This window comes from Pogoniulus pusillus, chromosome 15, assembly GCF_015220805.1.
Source record: "Pogoniulus pusillus isolate bPogPus1 chromosome 15, bPogPus1.pri, whole genome shotgun sequence".
NCBI lineage: Eukaryota > Metazoa > Chordata > Aves > Piciformes > Lybiidae > Pogoniulus > Pogoniulus pusillus.
In genome coordinates, this window is record NC_087278.1 from 15,183,496 (window position 1) to 15,200,580 (window position 17,085).

The following is a 17,085-nucleotide window of genomic DNA, read 5'->3' on the forward strand; positions in this document are numbered from 1 at the left end:
GTGCTATCTACTTTTCTCTGCAGAGACAGAGTCTCCCATGGGCTCCCAGCCAGCCATGCACACTTGCATGCCAGTGTGGTGAGTTACCAGGACTAGAACCTGTATTGCCTGCCTTTATCTACGGAGCTCAGTCTCCCATGCAGCCGTGCACCCTATTGCACGCCCACTGCCTTATGACTGCCAGGTAAGCTCCACTGCCACGAGTTACCAGGAGCAGACCCTGGATTGTCTGCAGATCGGCCTGTGTGGTCAGTGTGACACCATGCTGAGACCGTACAGGATCCTGCCTTCTGCACCTGAAGCTCCTGTCAAAAGAAGCCAGGAGAACAAAGTCACAGATTGTCCACAACCTTTCCCCAGGGAGCTGCAGCACCTCCCCTTTGAGCGTGATGTTTTGAGGCTAATTGGAATATTTCAAATGAGAGAAATTAGATTATAGGCTGTAAAAAGGAAACAGTGGTGAAGGACACAAACATAGATGAGACAGTGTCTCTATCTATTGGAGTGCGTGTTTCCCTTCTGTTTGGATCTGTGCAACCCAACTAATCATTCTGCTTCTAACCCCCCTGCCAATCCTTCTAACTCACTTTGCACATAAGGCAAACTCCAGGATAAGTCAGAGGCGTGGAAAGAAGGTGAAAGGGTGGTTGGGAGTCCTTCCTGGGGACCGATTTCTGGAAGGGGTATTGTTTCAATATTTCAAGGATCAGTGTTCATTATCTTTATTGATGATGTGGACCAGGGCACTGAGACCAGCATCAGTAAGTTTGCAGATGACACCAAGGTAGGAGCAAGTATTGATCTGTTGGATAGCAGTAGAGCCCTGCAGGTGGACCTTGACAGGCTGGATGGGTGGACAGAGGCCAGTGGGATAATATTTAACAAGGCCAAGTGCAGGGTTCTGCACTTTGACCACAACAACCCCAAGCAGCACTACAGGCTGGAGACAGAGTGGCTGGAGAGCAGCCAGGCAGAAAAGGACCTAGGGGTACTGGTAGATAGTAGCTGAACAGGAGCCAGCAGCATGCCCAGATGGCCAAGAGAGCCAATGGCATCCTGGCCTGGATCAGGAACAGTGTGGCCAGTAAGACAAGGGAGGTTATTCTTCCCCTGTACTCAGCACTGGTCAGGCCACACCTTGAGTACTGTGCCCAGTGCTGGGCTCCTCAATTCAAGAGAGATGTTGAGGTACTGGTATGTGTCCAGAGAGGTGAGGTGCCTGGAACATAAACCCTATGAGGAGAGACTAAGGGAGCTGGGGTTGTTTAGCCTGGGGAAGGAGGCAGCTCAGGGGTGACCTTATTGCTGTCTACAACTACCTGAAAGGAAGCTGTAGCCAGGTGGGGGTCACTCTCTTCTCCCAGGCAACCAGCAACAGAACAAGGGGACACAGTTTCAAGTTGTGCCAGGGGAGGTCTAGGCTGGATGTTAGGAGGAAGTTCTTGACAGAGAGAGTGATTTGCCATTGGAATGGGCTTCCCCGGGAGGTAGCGGAGTTGCCCTCCCTGGAAGTGTTCAAGAAAAGACTGGATGAGGCTCTTAGTGCAATGGGCTAGTTGACTGGACAGGGCTGGGTGACAGGCTGGATCAGATATTTTGGAGGTCTCTTCCAACCTGGCTGATTGTATGATTCTATTACTTTTAACTTGTATTTTTATGTATATAGCTGTAAATATTGTAATATATTATAATACTTGTTTGTACATGGTGCTAAGCTGTTTATATAGGGCTTCATTCCTTAACTTCCAACCAGCTGAGCCTAGTCTTGGTGATTTCATTGTGTGTGTGGGAGAGAAGCTAATTCCCAAACAGTCAGAATGAGGACAGGCTCTGAGAGTTGGGGCTGTTCAGCCTGGGGAAGAGAAGGCAGCAGGGAGACCTTATAGCAGACAGTACCTTTTAATACCTCACAGTGGCCTACAAGAAAGCCAAGAACCAACCTTTTACAAGTGTGGTGGGTTGAGATTACCCCCAAATAAATTTACCAGACTAGCTCAAATGGCTTAGAAGCAAAGGAAGCTATACATTTACAGCTAGTTAAAACTTATAAGCATATAATACAATGAATATGTACAAAAATACACTTACAACTATTTAGAAACTACACAAGGATCCTCACATAGATCCCCCTCAATTGTTCCTCAGTCTCCCCACACACACTCAATGAAGCCCAGGAGGGGCTAACAGCCATCTTCTACTCCTCTCCCCTATGAGAAAACCAAAAAGGCCACAGCTGTTATTACTCAGCCAAGGTTAGTGCAGGAATCAGCCAGTGTGGAGGAGTTAAGGAGCAAAATATATAGGAGGTAGACAGGCCAAGAAGGAGGAAAATTATTTACACAGCAGATAATATACTAGTCTAGCAAACTAATGAAATTATATTGATTTACCTTATTGTTGTTCTTCTGCATCCAATACAATTCTTTATTTAAAATTTTGAATTAAACTAGAGTGCTAACTCTATAACTGCCACAAGGACTCATAGAATGAGAGGGAATGGATTACAGCTTGAGGAGGGTAGATCTAGACTAGATATTAGAAATAACTTCTTTACAGGTAGGGTGGTTGAGACACAGGAGCATGTTGCCCAGTCAGGTCATGGATGCCCCCTCCCTGTAGGTGTTCAAGGACAGGTTGGATGAGGTCTTAGGCTATCTGCTCTCATGGAAGACCCCCTTGCCATGCACAGAGTTGCCTAAACTAGATGGTCTTTAAGGTCCCTTCCAACCCAAATAATTCAATAAATTACTGAAAATCTGGGTTTTGTAATGAGTTGTCTCATCCTAAAGAAGTTGCCTACACTTGGTCAGATTAATTATACCTTAAAAGCATCCATTTTTTTCCAGCAGCTATCCTAATCACTCTTACCCACTTCTGGGCATTCAGTTCAATTGGAAGAATCTCTCCAATATTCCAAAATCAACAGTTAGAGGAGATAGTATCTTCCAAGTTATCAGCAAGTTACAAGCCTTGCAGTTTTGGGTGTAGACGTACAGGAATAAAAAGCCAACTCACTTTATATTTCTCTGTCCTGTGCCCAGTATCCCACAGCACTGTTGTGTAGGGGTTCAAAAATCAAAGTGACCAGCTTTTGCCAGTTACCACATAACTGTGACCAAAGCTGGAGCAGTATATGCAATGTTAAACCTCCACAGACCATACAATTTTCAAGAAACAGTGTTAAGAAGCTGCATTGTTCTTTATACTATGACACTGCATTAAGATCAAAAATACTACAAGTAACTAATAAAATGTATTCCTTCTGGGTTGAAGAGATGTACTGATTGATCACATAAGAATTTCAAATTACTGCCCTAATAGCTCTCAAAAAGCAGCAGGTTACCAAGGCAGCAGTGATATACTACTTGTGTTCCCATTGAGATCTCCTGCTATTCTCTATTGATGTAACATGCAGTAGATAATGGAACCATGAGCTCAACCCTGTCAGCTGATGTGAACATCTGCATTCACTTCTTATGGTCTGCCCCTCACTTTCCTAAAACAGAGAAGAGATCCTTCAAAGGTGCTTCCCCAGCATGACACTCTGATCTAAGAATGAAGCTCAGGGTAATGACTGTCCTACTAAAACCGGTCCTCATAAGCATTATGTAACTGTTCTTTAGATTCACTTGACCAATTTCCATCTTCTTCTACCATACCTGCTGAAAGGATAGATTATATACTACTTTTGGTAATAAAGTTATGGAATTATTACAGTTTGCCTCCAATACCAGTTTGGGGATGAACTAAGAATATTTCAGTTCCTGCTTTATTTCTAAGGAATACTCACAAGGGTTTGGCCATGGCACTGCGCTTCTTAACCTACCCTGGCTGGCATAATGACAAATAAATAAAGAAAAAACTACTACAACTTTAAGAGACAAAAGCAGGTATTCTGGGAAAGGCTTGAAGTCAGACATCCTGCAGCTCAAAGCACCTACACTATATTTGCAATAATTTAAACCAGTCAGAAGGTAGCCAAAGAAAACCTTATTAAATCTGATCTCATCCCAATGGAACTGGGAACAGTGAAAATGAAAAAAACTCCACCACAATAAATGCAACCAGATTGGAAGATAGTACAATAATACTGTTGCTAAATGGACTTTGAAAGGATGCAAGATTAGCATTTAGCTTCTTAAAGAATCCAGACTACATTCAGCTCTTGCACAAAGGGTGGAATGGAGGGAACAGGACTGCTGGTCTGACCCGTTTTGGATTTCCATATACAAAGCAGTTTCTAGCATTAATCTTTTGAACAAATTTTTGGCCCCAGAGAGTTTAAACAGCAATGGTATTATAATCTATAAGATGTATGAGCTGCCGTAACTGTGGCTCTGTTTCTAAATTGTATCTAGTCACAGTTACAAGGCCATTTATGAGAGAAAAAGGCAACAGAATATCATCTCCAGTTTGGAGTTGAATCTACTGAGCTGGGCAAGATACACACAGTTTTACTGATGATGCCACTCCCAACAGCCTGTACAACGAGTAATTTTAGAATTGTAAGAGTAATTCTTGCAGGTCATTCTTTTGACAAAGAGTTAAGGCAAATGTAAAATTGGACTCCACTACTGGAGAGATTTTTTTGCTTCATTCCAGGCTCTTGATTGCTCTTCCATAACACTGGACTCTGCCTTTGCTACAAAGCAGGGAGTAACTGTTCTGTTTTACAATTTGCACTGTAGTATTGGAAGAAGCAGCTGCTAGCATATCCAGATTTACATTCAGATAAGCCATGGGAAGCAAATCACATTTCTTACATAAAGAAGGGGCTGAGGAAAAGTTCCTTTAGCATTTCATTAAAATAAACAATTGAAGTAACCAGTATTATTTTGGGGGTTTCAAACATACGCTAGCCCATGAGTTACATCCTCATAGCCCCTCCTCACTATTATCAATGGGAAAAGAAAAACAGCAGTATTGAAGGCCAAGCAGTCTGTAGCTGGCAAGATCAACCATTCATAATCTAAAGCAACTGAGAACAACAGCTGCTCATATGTGATGAAAGACCCCTAAACAAGATAAAAGAAACAAAGGAACAGAACCCAGAGACAAAACTCAACTGCTTAAGCAAGCAAAGGTAAAAATGAAAACATTTTAAAAAGCTAAAACACTAAAGTCTGTTACCTCCAGAATTTCAACGTTCCTATGATATTTAGCTATTACTGAGATCCTCCTATCAGGCATTACACAGCTCTGTACTCTATACTCATTCAAGCAAGCCTGTCTACTAAATGGGCTTGTCATTATCTCACTGTCTGATTGGTCTGTTGTCCACTACCTTGATTTCTGTTCGGGGCTGGACAGTGCTATGAATTTCAGCTTTGACTTGAAAACTGATGGAGCAGTTACAAGTCAAAGAAGTATTTCAAGAGGCAAAGATGATTCAAAACTACTTTTCCATCTCTCTAAACCTATAAGGGCATGTAATTTACACTCCTACACTATTTCAGCAAGTAATTTACTTAAAAGCAGAGCCTAGTTTGAAAAAAGGATGTTTCAATTCATGCTTCAGGCCAAACTTGCATACTGCTCATTTCTAGTAACAGACCTGTTGGTGCTGTGCTGTTCTATCAAGGCACTGTACATTGCATTTAAAGTTAGAACCTTGCTCCCACTTTAAAAGGTCTTATTCTCCATCCTCAACAGATGGCTGCAGCTGTCTACCTCTCCTTCCCACCTACTCATTCCTTGCAGAGCAGCCAGAGTTCCCTCCCCTAACCAGCATTAGCATTAACATCCTGGTGTAGTATGCTCAGCAGCAGTCAAAGCTTAACACCAACTTCTGTTAGGCTGGCTTCAAGCATTAGCTCAAAAAAACTGCAGCTCTGCACATCCTTGCCTACACTGTCACTTCACAGCAGATGCCTAGAAATTAATGAAGCAAATTAAGGGAATGTTTAAGGTTGTTACATGCTTCCTAAACTCAAGCAGACATCCTAGAAAGTACAAGGGGTCTTTCCAAGTCAGTATTTACAAAAAGCAGTTGTTTCTTTACTGTGTACAGTACAGAGAGGTATGTAAGGTCACTGTGAAAATACAGTCACTTTTCAAACTAAGCAGTAGTTTTAGTTCAAAGGGTATTTCAGCTAGTTTTGTTTTATTCAAATTACGCTGTATTCACTAAAGGGACCAAGGTAGAAAGGGGAATTCACCATTTTAAAAGAAATGTTGCCTGTGGCAACTTGCCTATTAATCAGAAGCAGGAATCCTTTCCCAGTAAGAAAGCAAATTGTTCAGTTCTCCTGTCCATGTACACCCACCTGTGAAGCATTTAGTACTGGAGCTGCAGATTTCTGTTTTGAAATAAGGACCCTAAGTGCAAGCATTGCTTGCTGTCTTCATTTTTAACCCAGCCTGCTGATAAACTTCAAAAATAATTAGAAAGCTTATGACAGAGCACTGATGGTAAGCAAGTTAGTAATGTACACAAAGCAATACACAACTTTCTCCCACATAAAAGCTTCAAATGAGCCTTTACTTGAAGAACTGTAGACAGTATCAAGCAATTAGAAACATTCTTTTGCTCAATCTTTGTTTTCATACCTGACTTCACAAGACTGTTACTTGTTAGTAATAGTATAATTGTCTTAGTTACCTTTTAGTTATACAACTGTTTCATGCTTCCTTTGATGGTAAACATTTGTTTTTATACACTCTCTCTCTGGACATTTAGCCAGTTTGACTGTGACACTGATGTTTTCAAAATGTTTGAGCTGCGAGTTCATAAACAGTAAATTATTCCACAGCTACCTAATTGCTGAGTCAAATTTTACTAGCATCACTGCTATTTTTCTATAAAAAAAGAAATTTGAGTGGCCTTTTAAGTTAGTCAGGAAAATAAAAAGATTGCATTGTGAAACTGTTTCAACAGATAAAAGTTAAATAAGAGATAGTAAAAGCACAGTAGATTTTACTGCTGTTCACAAACCACCTGGATGATCAGCACAGGTCTGTAATGCCTGCTACAGGGCCATATTCACCTGAAGAAGCCTGCCTGACCAGCATATTGTTGTTAAAAATCAGTAACACTGCTGTATTTCATCTTACCATCTTTTTTTTTTTTTAATTAAAATAATCTTTTAAAAGTCTACTGTCGTGGAGGGCCCAAATAGGCTTATTCACGTCTTGCCTGGACATGTTTTTCTGCCCATAACCAGAAGTAAACACATAACGAGCACAAAGGGGCACAATAGGCCTGGTGCCATAAAGTCTGGTCTGCCCAGGCTTTAGGTTGTGTAAGCCCCCACACACCCAGATCGTGCCTGCCTAATGTAAGGCCCGTGTGATTCCCATATTTGGGAGGTGCAGGCCTGTGGCTTTTCCCTATTAGGGTATGGTTTGTCTGACTGCCAAAAGCTGGTCATTTTGGTGGCCAAAGGGCCATGAATCTCAGCCCACATTTGATGAATAGGGATACTCAGGCAAACAAGGTGCTCGCTTACGCTCACCAGCACTGCTTTTTGCTTGTGCCTGCCTGTTCACTTGCAGTGCATCTGCCTTTATCTATGGAGCTCAGTCTCGCAGCCAGCCATGCACACCTGCATGCCACCACGGTGAGTTACTAGGACTAGATCCTGTATTGCCTGCCACTACGAAGCTTAGTCTCCCAGTCTCCCATGTAGCCGTGCACCTTATTGCACGCCCGCTGCCTTATTATTGCCTGGTGCGCGCCACTGCCACTGAGTTAGCAGGAGCAGACCTCACTTGTCCGCACACGATCGGCCTGCTGGCCAGTGTGACACCGTGACTGAGACTGCACAGCATCATACTCCTTCTGCACCTGAGGTCCTGCCTAAGAATCCCTGGACATACACACAGATCCTCCAGAAGAAGCCAGGAGGACAAGGTCAGCTATTGCATTCTTCACCAGGATTTAGATTCTCCCTTCCCCTGAAGCTGGGAGGATTCCAGCCTCAAAGTCCACGGGCAGAGTCCCCTGAAGATTGGACACTTGTATACGCTGTGATGTAGCCCTGGAGGGTGATTGATAATTAATAAGAATTTGTAAGTAAATGCTTTAATGCCTCTGTAATTTCTGTTGCCTCCTGTTATTGCAGAAAGAGCATCAGCCCACCTACTGGGCAAGTAGCATATTGACCCCAAGTGGCATTAAGCCATGGGGAAACTCCACTCTTTGTTTATTGTTTGAATATTTGCTAGTTATTAACAAGTTACTGTTTGATATTATTCCTACAATGTCTTTCATAACCATGTAAGAACAAATATTAATATTAAAATTCAGTGGTTGGGGGTGGTGAGAGTTCAGAACATTGAAGCTCATAAATTATATATTTTTATAAAATATCATCTCACACCAAATAATTTCTCCCCTCCGCCACAATTGGCGTAGGCGGCAGAATACCCCTCCATGACATCTACTTCAGAAATAACTGATAAACAATCTGTAACTCATACTGAAACAGTCACAAAAATTCACTTTAGATTTTGTTCTTCCCTGTCCTATTTTTAAATTAGGTGCAATGCACAAAGTACCAGCTTCACAAGTTTACAGGTACTGGGAAATCCCACTAAATAATATGGAAATTCCACCCACAGCATCCTAATATAAACTCACACCACCCTGGCATAAAGCTTTTCCCCTAGAGAAGACCATCTTCTCTCACAATATTATGTCCAGAATCAAGAATTTCAACAAAATTCCTTTCTTAAATGTACCAAACTGGGTGAAGTTGAGTGAAATGGCCATTTAGTAGTACTTGTGTAAGCCAGCAGGCCAACCTAAAAGCCTGCTGGGTGGCTGACTAGCTCTTCAGTACATTTATGAGCTTGCCCATACATTGTGGAGGGCCTGTAGGCCGTCCAAGAGGCTTGTTTATGCCTTGCCTGGACATGTCTTTCTGCCAGGACCCCTGGTTATAAACAGGTTGTGTAAGCTCACACACACACAGCTCGTGTCTCCCTGGGGCAAATCCATGTGATCCTCATATTTGGGAAAGTCCAGGCAAGAGCCTTCTGCTATTACGGTATTGTCTAGCTTCCTGCCAACCTGACTGGTCATTCTAGTGGCCAAAGAGGCCATTAATCTCAGCCCACATTCAATAAATAGGGGTGCACAGGCAAACAACGTGCTCTCTGACCCTACTCGCAGCTCAGCTCGGACCACACTGCAGCGCTCAACTGCTCAGACCCCCACTCTCGGATGCCATTGCATAGCTCCGATGCTCAGACCCCATGCTTTGATTCAATCACAGCTTACCTGCCTGCGTACCTTAGATGCTGAGATCATTTAAGCTTGCACATATATATATATATGGAGCCTATAGCCTCCTAAGCCAGCTGTGCACATCTGCACGCTATATTGCCGTCAGAACCAGGATCCTGCATTGGTTTACCAACAGAGGTCAGACTCCTAGCAGCCATACACACGGCCTGAAGCCATGAAGAACTGTGCCAGAGACAGCACAGATATTCTTCTCCTGCTCCTGAAATCCTGCCAAGCTGAGAAGTCCTGGACAGAGCATCCAGAAGGAGACAGCAGCACGAAGGCAGAGATCGTCCCTCGCCAGGAGAACAAAGGTCAGAAATATTTCCCCAGAAACTGGGAAGATTTATCCTCTCCCCTCAAGCCAGGAAGATTCCAGCCTCAAAAAGTCCACAGGCAGAGACCCTGAAGTCTGGACACTAGGCACAGGCTGGGACACAGCCCGGGAGGGTGATTAATAATAACCCTTGTGAGTAAAAGCTTTGATACCTCTGTAATATAAGTTACCTCTGCCATAGAGCAGAAAGTGTTTCACAGCCCACCCTGCTGGGCAAATAGCATAAAGATCCCAAACGGCATTAAGCTGCAGGGAAAACTCCTCTATCTCTGTTTATAGTTTGAATGTTTGCTAGTTGATTAACAAATTCCCTGCACATATTTTATCCTACATTGTTTTCATAACCGTGTACCAAACTGAGTATTAATATACAGTGGTTGGGGGTGGTGAGAGTTCAAAAATACTGAATTTAACAAATCTATATTTTTATATGAAATTTTATATTGCCCCAATTAATTTCTCTCCTCTGCCAAATAGGCATAGGTACTGAGAATCCCCCTCTGAAACACCACAACACAAGCTACTTCTTCAATTTGCCTCTTAATGAACATATGCACCACTATTTTCCCTTGCTCTTCAAGCAAGTTATTTTTTCTAAGAGATATTTCTACCATATCCATTGAAACAACCAAATATACTTCCAGCTAGAAATACACTTCCACTAGAATGACCAATCAGGTTGGCAGGAAGCCAAACCTTACCATAATAGGCAGAAGGCTCTTGCCTGGACTTTCCCAAATATGGGGATCACATGGGTTTACCCCAGGGAGACATGAGCTGGGTGTGTGGAGGCTTACACAACCTGTTTACAACCAGGGGTCCTGGCAGAAAGACATGTCCAGGCATGCATAGGTACAAATAAGCCTGCTTTTGGGCCTACAGGCCCTCCACGACATAAGGGAAATAAGATAATGTGAATTTATTTTAAAAGCTGTATTTTCAAGGTAAAATGAAGTGATGACACTGGAAAGTTCAGGTACCAACATCAGATGAGAGTCTGAAGAAGTTTAAAACCCATCTAGATAAGGACTGACTGCAGTACATAAAACAGCAGATGCCACCCCACACGATGTGGGGTTATCAAGGGCTTGGTCTTCTTTCTATACCTTACAGACCTTCACATACTACCGGTAAATAAATATCTCTGAGCATTAATAAGCTGAAATATGAAATATAAACATCACTGAAATCCTTGTTTAGTAACTCTGAAGTATCTATTCCTTAATTAACAACAAACATTGAACATATTTGAGTTCTTAGTCTAAACACTCCCCAAGAATTTAAATACTGGGAGTGTACAAACATTACATGCTAATAATAGCTTCATAAAGAGATTTGTTTGCTAGTAGGTTTGTCTAGAGATAAAACAAAGAAGAAAAACCCTCTCCTCTTTTTTGTATTGACACTAGTAATATTTCATCGCTATATCGTCATGTAACTTAGATATGCGTTTCCATTCAGAAGCTTATCCCCACACCAGTTCACAATCTATTCCGTGTATGGATTGATAATAAAGGAGGATATATACAACTTCAATAGTTCTGAAAAGGAACAGAATCTCAATCTGTAACTGTCATTTTCACACATCTCTGTCACATACAAAAATTCCACCAGAGTACTATGATGTCCAGATGAACCCTGTACAGACAGCTGCTTAAGTAGGCATTAAAGCACCACCCAGCGCTATTTGGACAAAGAGCATATTTCCAATACCTGCCTTGTTTGCACACAATCAAATAATAAAGAATGGTCATTCGAGAAAAAAGGAATAGAAAATGTACATGAAGTTAGCCAAGGCAGCGGAAGTGTCTACAGGCGCTTCCCCACAAGTCTGTATCACACTTGCAAACCCATTCTTGCAGCATTCCCCAGTTTCTAAAGTTCTCTGCCTTGCAAGCTGTTTTTCAGGAGTCTAACAATAAATATACAAAGAAGTTGCCATTGTGTATTTGGAAAACAAGCAGAGAGTTCTCCAGTTTTAGCACCACTGAAATCTGACACACAGCTGGCTCTGCTACACCTTAAACTACAAGAACAGTAGAGATCAGAAATTCCAGGTTTTCTTTTCCACAGAAATTAATTCAAAGTGAATGCACACGGCAGCATAGAGGACATCCACATCATTTATCCTTGCCACAAGTCTATATTTTCAAGCAGAATACTGATTAACAACCACCACAGGAAGGTCCTTTACATCTTGACATTTGTCTTTGTTGTTACTCCTGCTGAACCACGTATTCAAGGCAGAATCACTAGAATTCTTAGTTCACTCTAGATTCATAGCAATTTTTTTTTGCATTACTTTGCTAGTTGTAAGAGCCTTTACTCTAAGAAAGCCAATATTCTCTCAAGTAAACTTGTCTGTATGTTGAAAGATACACTTTATCCCGGTGAAGTGAAGGACTATTTACACTTGGAAACACTTTACTGAAAACAAAAAGCATATCCTGATTATACCCAAAACTTAGCTTTTCTTCAGCTACCTGTGTTACAACTAATTTGTGTATCAGCATATGTGGCAAGGCATCCCAAACTCCCGTCCCCCAGTCTGTCTCTGGAAGTTTGACCCGGGGGAAGGAGGAGGCATTGAACTGCTTTCTCCCACCCCTGAAGGCTTGAACAGCGAACAGCAAAAGGCATCCTTTTTCTCACATGTGTACTCTGAGAAAGCCCGCGCTAGAATCTGGGCTGGTGATTGGTGATTGGCTGGATTCTTCACACCAAGTGTATATTGGCACTGGACACATTGTCTAGTTGGATTCTAAATGAGAGCAACAAGAAAGCACAGTTCCCGCTTCCGCACCATTCTGTGCGGCATGTCTGTTACATCCCATTCAAGAGAGTTGCCTGAGGCACCTGGACCTGGCTTCTCCTCAGACCACTGTAATCTGGCTTCCCGGTGGAGAGTGGAGGGACCTGGCCTCTGCCATAAACTACCGCTGTTCATAGGACGACACAAGCAGTACAGCTTTTCCCTGTGCTGCTAAGGCAGAGCCACTCCACAAGATTTGCCTTGTGGAAGCTGTGTCCACAGATGCTTTTGACTTTAGCGAGTTTTAATCTCATTGGATTTTGCTGCATGGATCCACAATTGGATTATACCTTGTGGTTTCAGAGGCTGCCACAAAAGGGGTTCAGCAGGGATCTCTCTCAATTCCTACTCTGACCTCGTGAGTAAATCAACCTTTCCCCAGGCTTCCTGCTCAGCCTGATTTATCTTGTAGCTTAGCCTTTTCAATTTTCTGACTTTCCTAGATTACTAAAATTGCCCATAAGCATCCTTGTGAAGATTCCTGACTGAATTAGACCCAGCAAATAAAATTTAAATAGTTTTGTATACAGTTTGGGGGTGGGCTTTCAGGAAAAATAAAAATAACTGTATTTTTACACTTCCTGCCTCGGTCAATTAAATTGTCCCAGTCAAATCAGCATAACAATCCATCTCAAATTTGGCTCAGAGAAGAACTTCTCAAATCACACCCTCTCCTTTGTTCAAGACAGGCTCCCTTCTACCAATCCTCCTTCAGGCTTTTTTCTGCAGCATCTTACTGCTCAGCACACGTGTTTATGTAGTCTGCTTATCTTTCAAATGTTTCTCGTAGTTTGTAATTCTATTGTGTTCCTTACCTAGGACATTTCTTCCGGCACAAATAGCTTCCTTGTTTATTTTTTCAGTTTAGTCACAGTAATCTCATAATTTACATCACAATAAGCATTCACTACTATACACTTTTTCAAGATTACACTCTTCAGTTTATTTCTCCAGGTCACTCCTCAAGCATTTTGCACAATATGACCAGAGGAGGAGACAGATTGGTACTTTTGTCTTTCTTTCAATCTTCTCAGAATTTAAGAACTCCTCTGATTATAACATTTTCCCTCAATATAATCAGCTTTAGACATTGACACCTTTTTTTAATCCTAAATTAAGTTTATAACTTTATCTCAGCTGGAAAACAGAATGTAGCTTATACATATTATCAAGTGAATCCTTAGGTAGCTAGCATACAGCCACTGTCATTTTAACTGGGCCAAAACCACGACAAGAAAAGATGTAAAGACTGTGTCAAGGAGAGCATGAGATCTCTAACAAGTTCTTCTTCCTGTTGGACAATGAATGGTAGTGTGGAATCATGAAAGTAACTTGAAATAAAAGTCAGCATGGTAAAAATAACATCACCCAAAAAAGCATGTTTGTAACTTCACATGAGGAAGAATACACACTGTACCAATCACTCACACAGAAATAACTCACAGTCAAAAGGAGGGAACAGAGCTACAGGTTCACTGTTGCTACAACTCACTATTTCATCTATCATTTGATTTCTCAAGTAAATGTCTGAATAGCACTTATCTTTTAATTCTTATGACACATCCCATTTCTTAGTCAACTACAGGCTCCTATTTCTGCTACATTTAAGTAGAACATCTGGGAATTGAGTTATGGTGTTCATGACCCCAAAACTTGTAAAATTATTACATATTGTCTCTCAGCCTATGTTGCAACCCCCTGAGCTAGCTGCATCTCTGCCCTCTCAAGTACCTCATCCTGAAACACCTCATCATACACCAAAGCTTGTGCTTTTTCTGCTCCTCCCATGCAGAACTTTACAGATCAACTCGTAGACATGTAAGTAGTAACATTTCCTGGATGTTGGATCAACCAAATGTAAATCTCCTGAATTATCTCCTGTATCAACCAAACCAAACTGGCTTTCAGTTTCACAGTTTGTTCGTTTCTGGGACTTACGACTAGGCAGTCTGACTACTTCATAAATCACATGCTAAAATTAATAAAGATCGAATGAGTACACTAACAGATATCCACGTAGATGAAGAGGCTCAGCATACCCTATTAATAATACACTGGGGACTTCCTCAGATACTCTGAAGCAAGACTGTCACTTCAACTGTTCCAAATAATAATTTCTCTCAAGAGGGTGCTCACTTTACAAATTGCTCCTAACATTTTATACATTCGAGTCATAAACTTTCTGATCAGAACTGCTGGAAATATGGTAAAGGTTTCCTAAATGCACTGAAAGGACAATGGCCTTGGCTTATGAATGGCAAGTCTGAAGTTCTTACTTTTTTTATAGAGAGCTTTTTCACTTGAGGCCTCAGTACACATCCCAGTAAGCACAACCTCCACTAACACCGACTTCCTCTTTTCTATTCCAGTTTCTCCAGGATCTTCAATTTTCTTCTACGTTGAAATTGAGTTTAACAAAATTAAATTACTCCATTAATCGAAATATGGTTAGGAAAAAGCATTAGAAAAGTATTTTCAGTTTGTAGGAGTTTATTGCACATCTACAGCAAAAGGTACTTTATAAACAAACTAACACGAGCCACTCTGTCAGTACACGAGCTTACCAAAACTTCCTGGAAGCATTCTCCCTTCAGCGTTGACAATCAAGTAATTCTACAGCAAGTCATTAGCAGACCCACCCAGGCTGCCTATCACGTTACCACTCGCCCGCACTTGAGACCGCCCAGGCGCTCGATCGGGCCCTCCCCTGCTTGAACGCGGTGGAGAGGGGATGATAACACCTGCAGAGCTTCCCTCCAGGTAAGCTCCAAACTGCCTGCCTAGAAACGTCACTCATAAAAGTCTGCCTTCCCGCTACCTATTTCTGCCTTGGAATCATTCTCTATTAAGGTTTCCCGCTGGCAAGAAACAAAACCGAGCCCTAGCAGAGCGAAAAGTCCCGCGTCCAGGGAGGTAATCTGCCCGGCCTACCCGCGGCTCCCAAGCGGACGCGGCCGGGAGAGGAAGGGGCCGGCTGCCGCCGCTCCTCTCTATCCACACAGAGGTGTACTGGGAAAGTACAACTACTGCCTTCCCTTCCGAGGTGGGAAATTTAAAAAACATATTTTTTAAAAATGAAAACAAACCACACACACACACACACAAAAAAAAGCGCCACACTAAACAAACGCCACAAAACAAAACACGATCCCCTCCGCCAGCACTGGCGCTGCGAGTAGCAGAGTCCGCTCCGAGCCCGCCCCGATAGCTCCGCGGCCCGACACCTGCACCCCACCCGCTGCTTCCCAAGTTCCCGTCGCAATAGCTCTCTATCCGCTACATCTGTCGTAACACACAGCCCTCTGGGGAGCGGCAGGGGAGGGGCGTGGGGTACAAGGGGCTGCACTTGCAACTACGGGGCGGAGAGAAGTGGTCGGCGGCAGAAGGGATACTTACCAGGCGTGCACTGCATGGGTGAGGCCGGCAAAGAGACAGGCGAACAGGGGGATGCTGGCGGCTGCGACTCCTTGGAGGCGCCGGCGGTCAAGGAGCGGATTGGGGGGGGCAGCATGAGGTAGCGGTCGGGCTGCGGCAAGCAGCGGAGGCAGACGGAGTGGAGGCAGGGCAATAGCTTGGGCCGCCGGCTCTGGATGGGCTGCCCACACACGCCGCAAGTGTCCAACAGGTTGAGCGGGGCCACCTCCCCGCCGCGCTCCGCCGGGCCCTGGCGGCTCTCGGCCTCATTCTCCCCGCTCAGCGCCGCCCCTCCGGTTCGATCCACCGGGCAGGGCCCCCCCGCCGCCGGTACTGCCGCCGCTGTCGCCTCTTCCATTGTCCTGCGCCGGCCGCCGCTGAAGCGCCGAGGGGAGGCGGGGCAGCTCCGCCACTTCCCGCCCGCTCCGCCGCTACCGCCGAGCCGACCCCCGCCCCGTACGGCCTGCAGTGTTTGTGTGCCTGCCCCGCGAGGAGGAGGCTGCCCCACCGTGCCACACGGCCAACGGCCGCCCGCGCCCCGCCCCTCGCCACGCTGCGCCCCGCCCCTCCCCCGCAGCCCCTCCCGCCCCGCCCGCGGGCTCCGCCCCAGTGCCGTGTCACGCCCCCAGAAGGGCTACGCCCACTTTACGTGCGGCGCGCGCTGTCCCATCCAGCCCCCACGGGAGCCTGCCCGACGAGCGCAAGGGCGAGGCTCGCTCCTCCACCCGCCTTCTGCCCGGGTGTTTGGCGGGTCGCTTACCGCCGCTGCCCCTGGCGGTAGCCCGGCGTTTGCTGTGGGGCGGAGGTGTTGCTTATGACCAAGGTGCGCACTGGCACACACCACCTGCCTCGGGCTCCGTGCCTCATCAGGCCACGCACACTGCGTTAAAGGCATCCTACAAGCCCTGCTGGAGCCCATGTTCCTGTCAGTGTTTCCCTAAACAGCTGCCTTCTCACCAGAGTAGAAGACTCAGATGTGGCTAGCAGTGTGTGGGCAGCCAGGTGCTGCCCGAGCGAGATGCCTTCACGTTGTTGATAAGTCCTTAAAGAGGTTGCCCATCACCCCTGGTTTATGTGCAGGTGGCTGTAGATGTTGGCCTGCGTTCAGTTTGACAGATCGCCTCTGTGGTGCCACCTACAGGCATGTTAGCTGAGGGTAACTGGAAATGGGTAACGCTTTAAAAGGAGGTGGACTCTGGTTGGCAGAAAACGTCTTACTGAAGTACGTGTGCAGACGTGAAACATTGCTTACACACTGGTCACAGGGCAGCTGTAAACAGATGCAAGCTCCTC

General features: G+C 44.3%; 1 protein-coding gene across 1 annotated transcript in view; it reads right to left on the reverse strand.

Moving 5' to 3' along the window:
* The window catches only part of TRIM24 (tripartite motif containing 24), a 72,651-nt gene extending 56,362 nt beyond the window's left edge, over positions 1-16,289 (reverse strand). Inside the window, exon 1 of the mRNA XM_064155479.1 lies at positions 15,775-16,289. Within this exon, the coding sequence (XP_064011549.1) occupies positions 15,775-16,150 (376 nt within the window). The 5' untranslated portion in view covers positions 16,151-16,289. The remainder of the gene's footprint in view (positions 1-15,774) is intronic.
* Between the last annotated feature and the right edge of the window lie 796 nt (positions 16,290-17,085).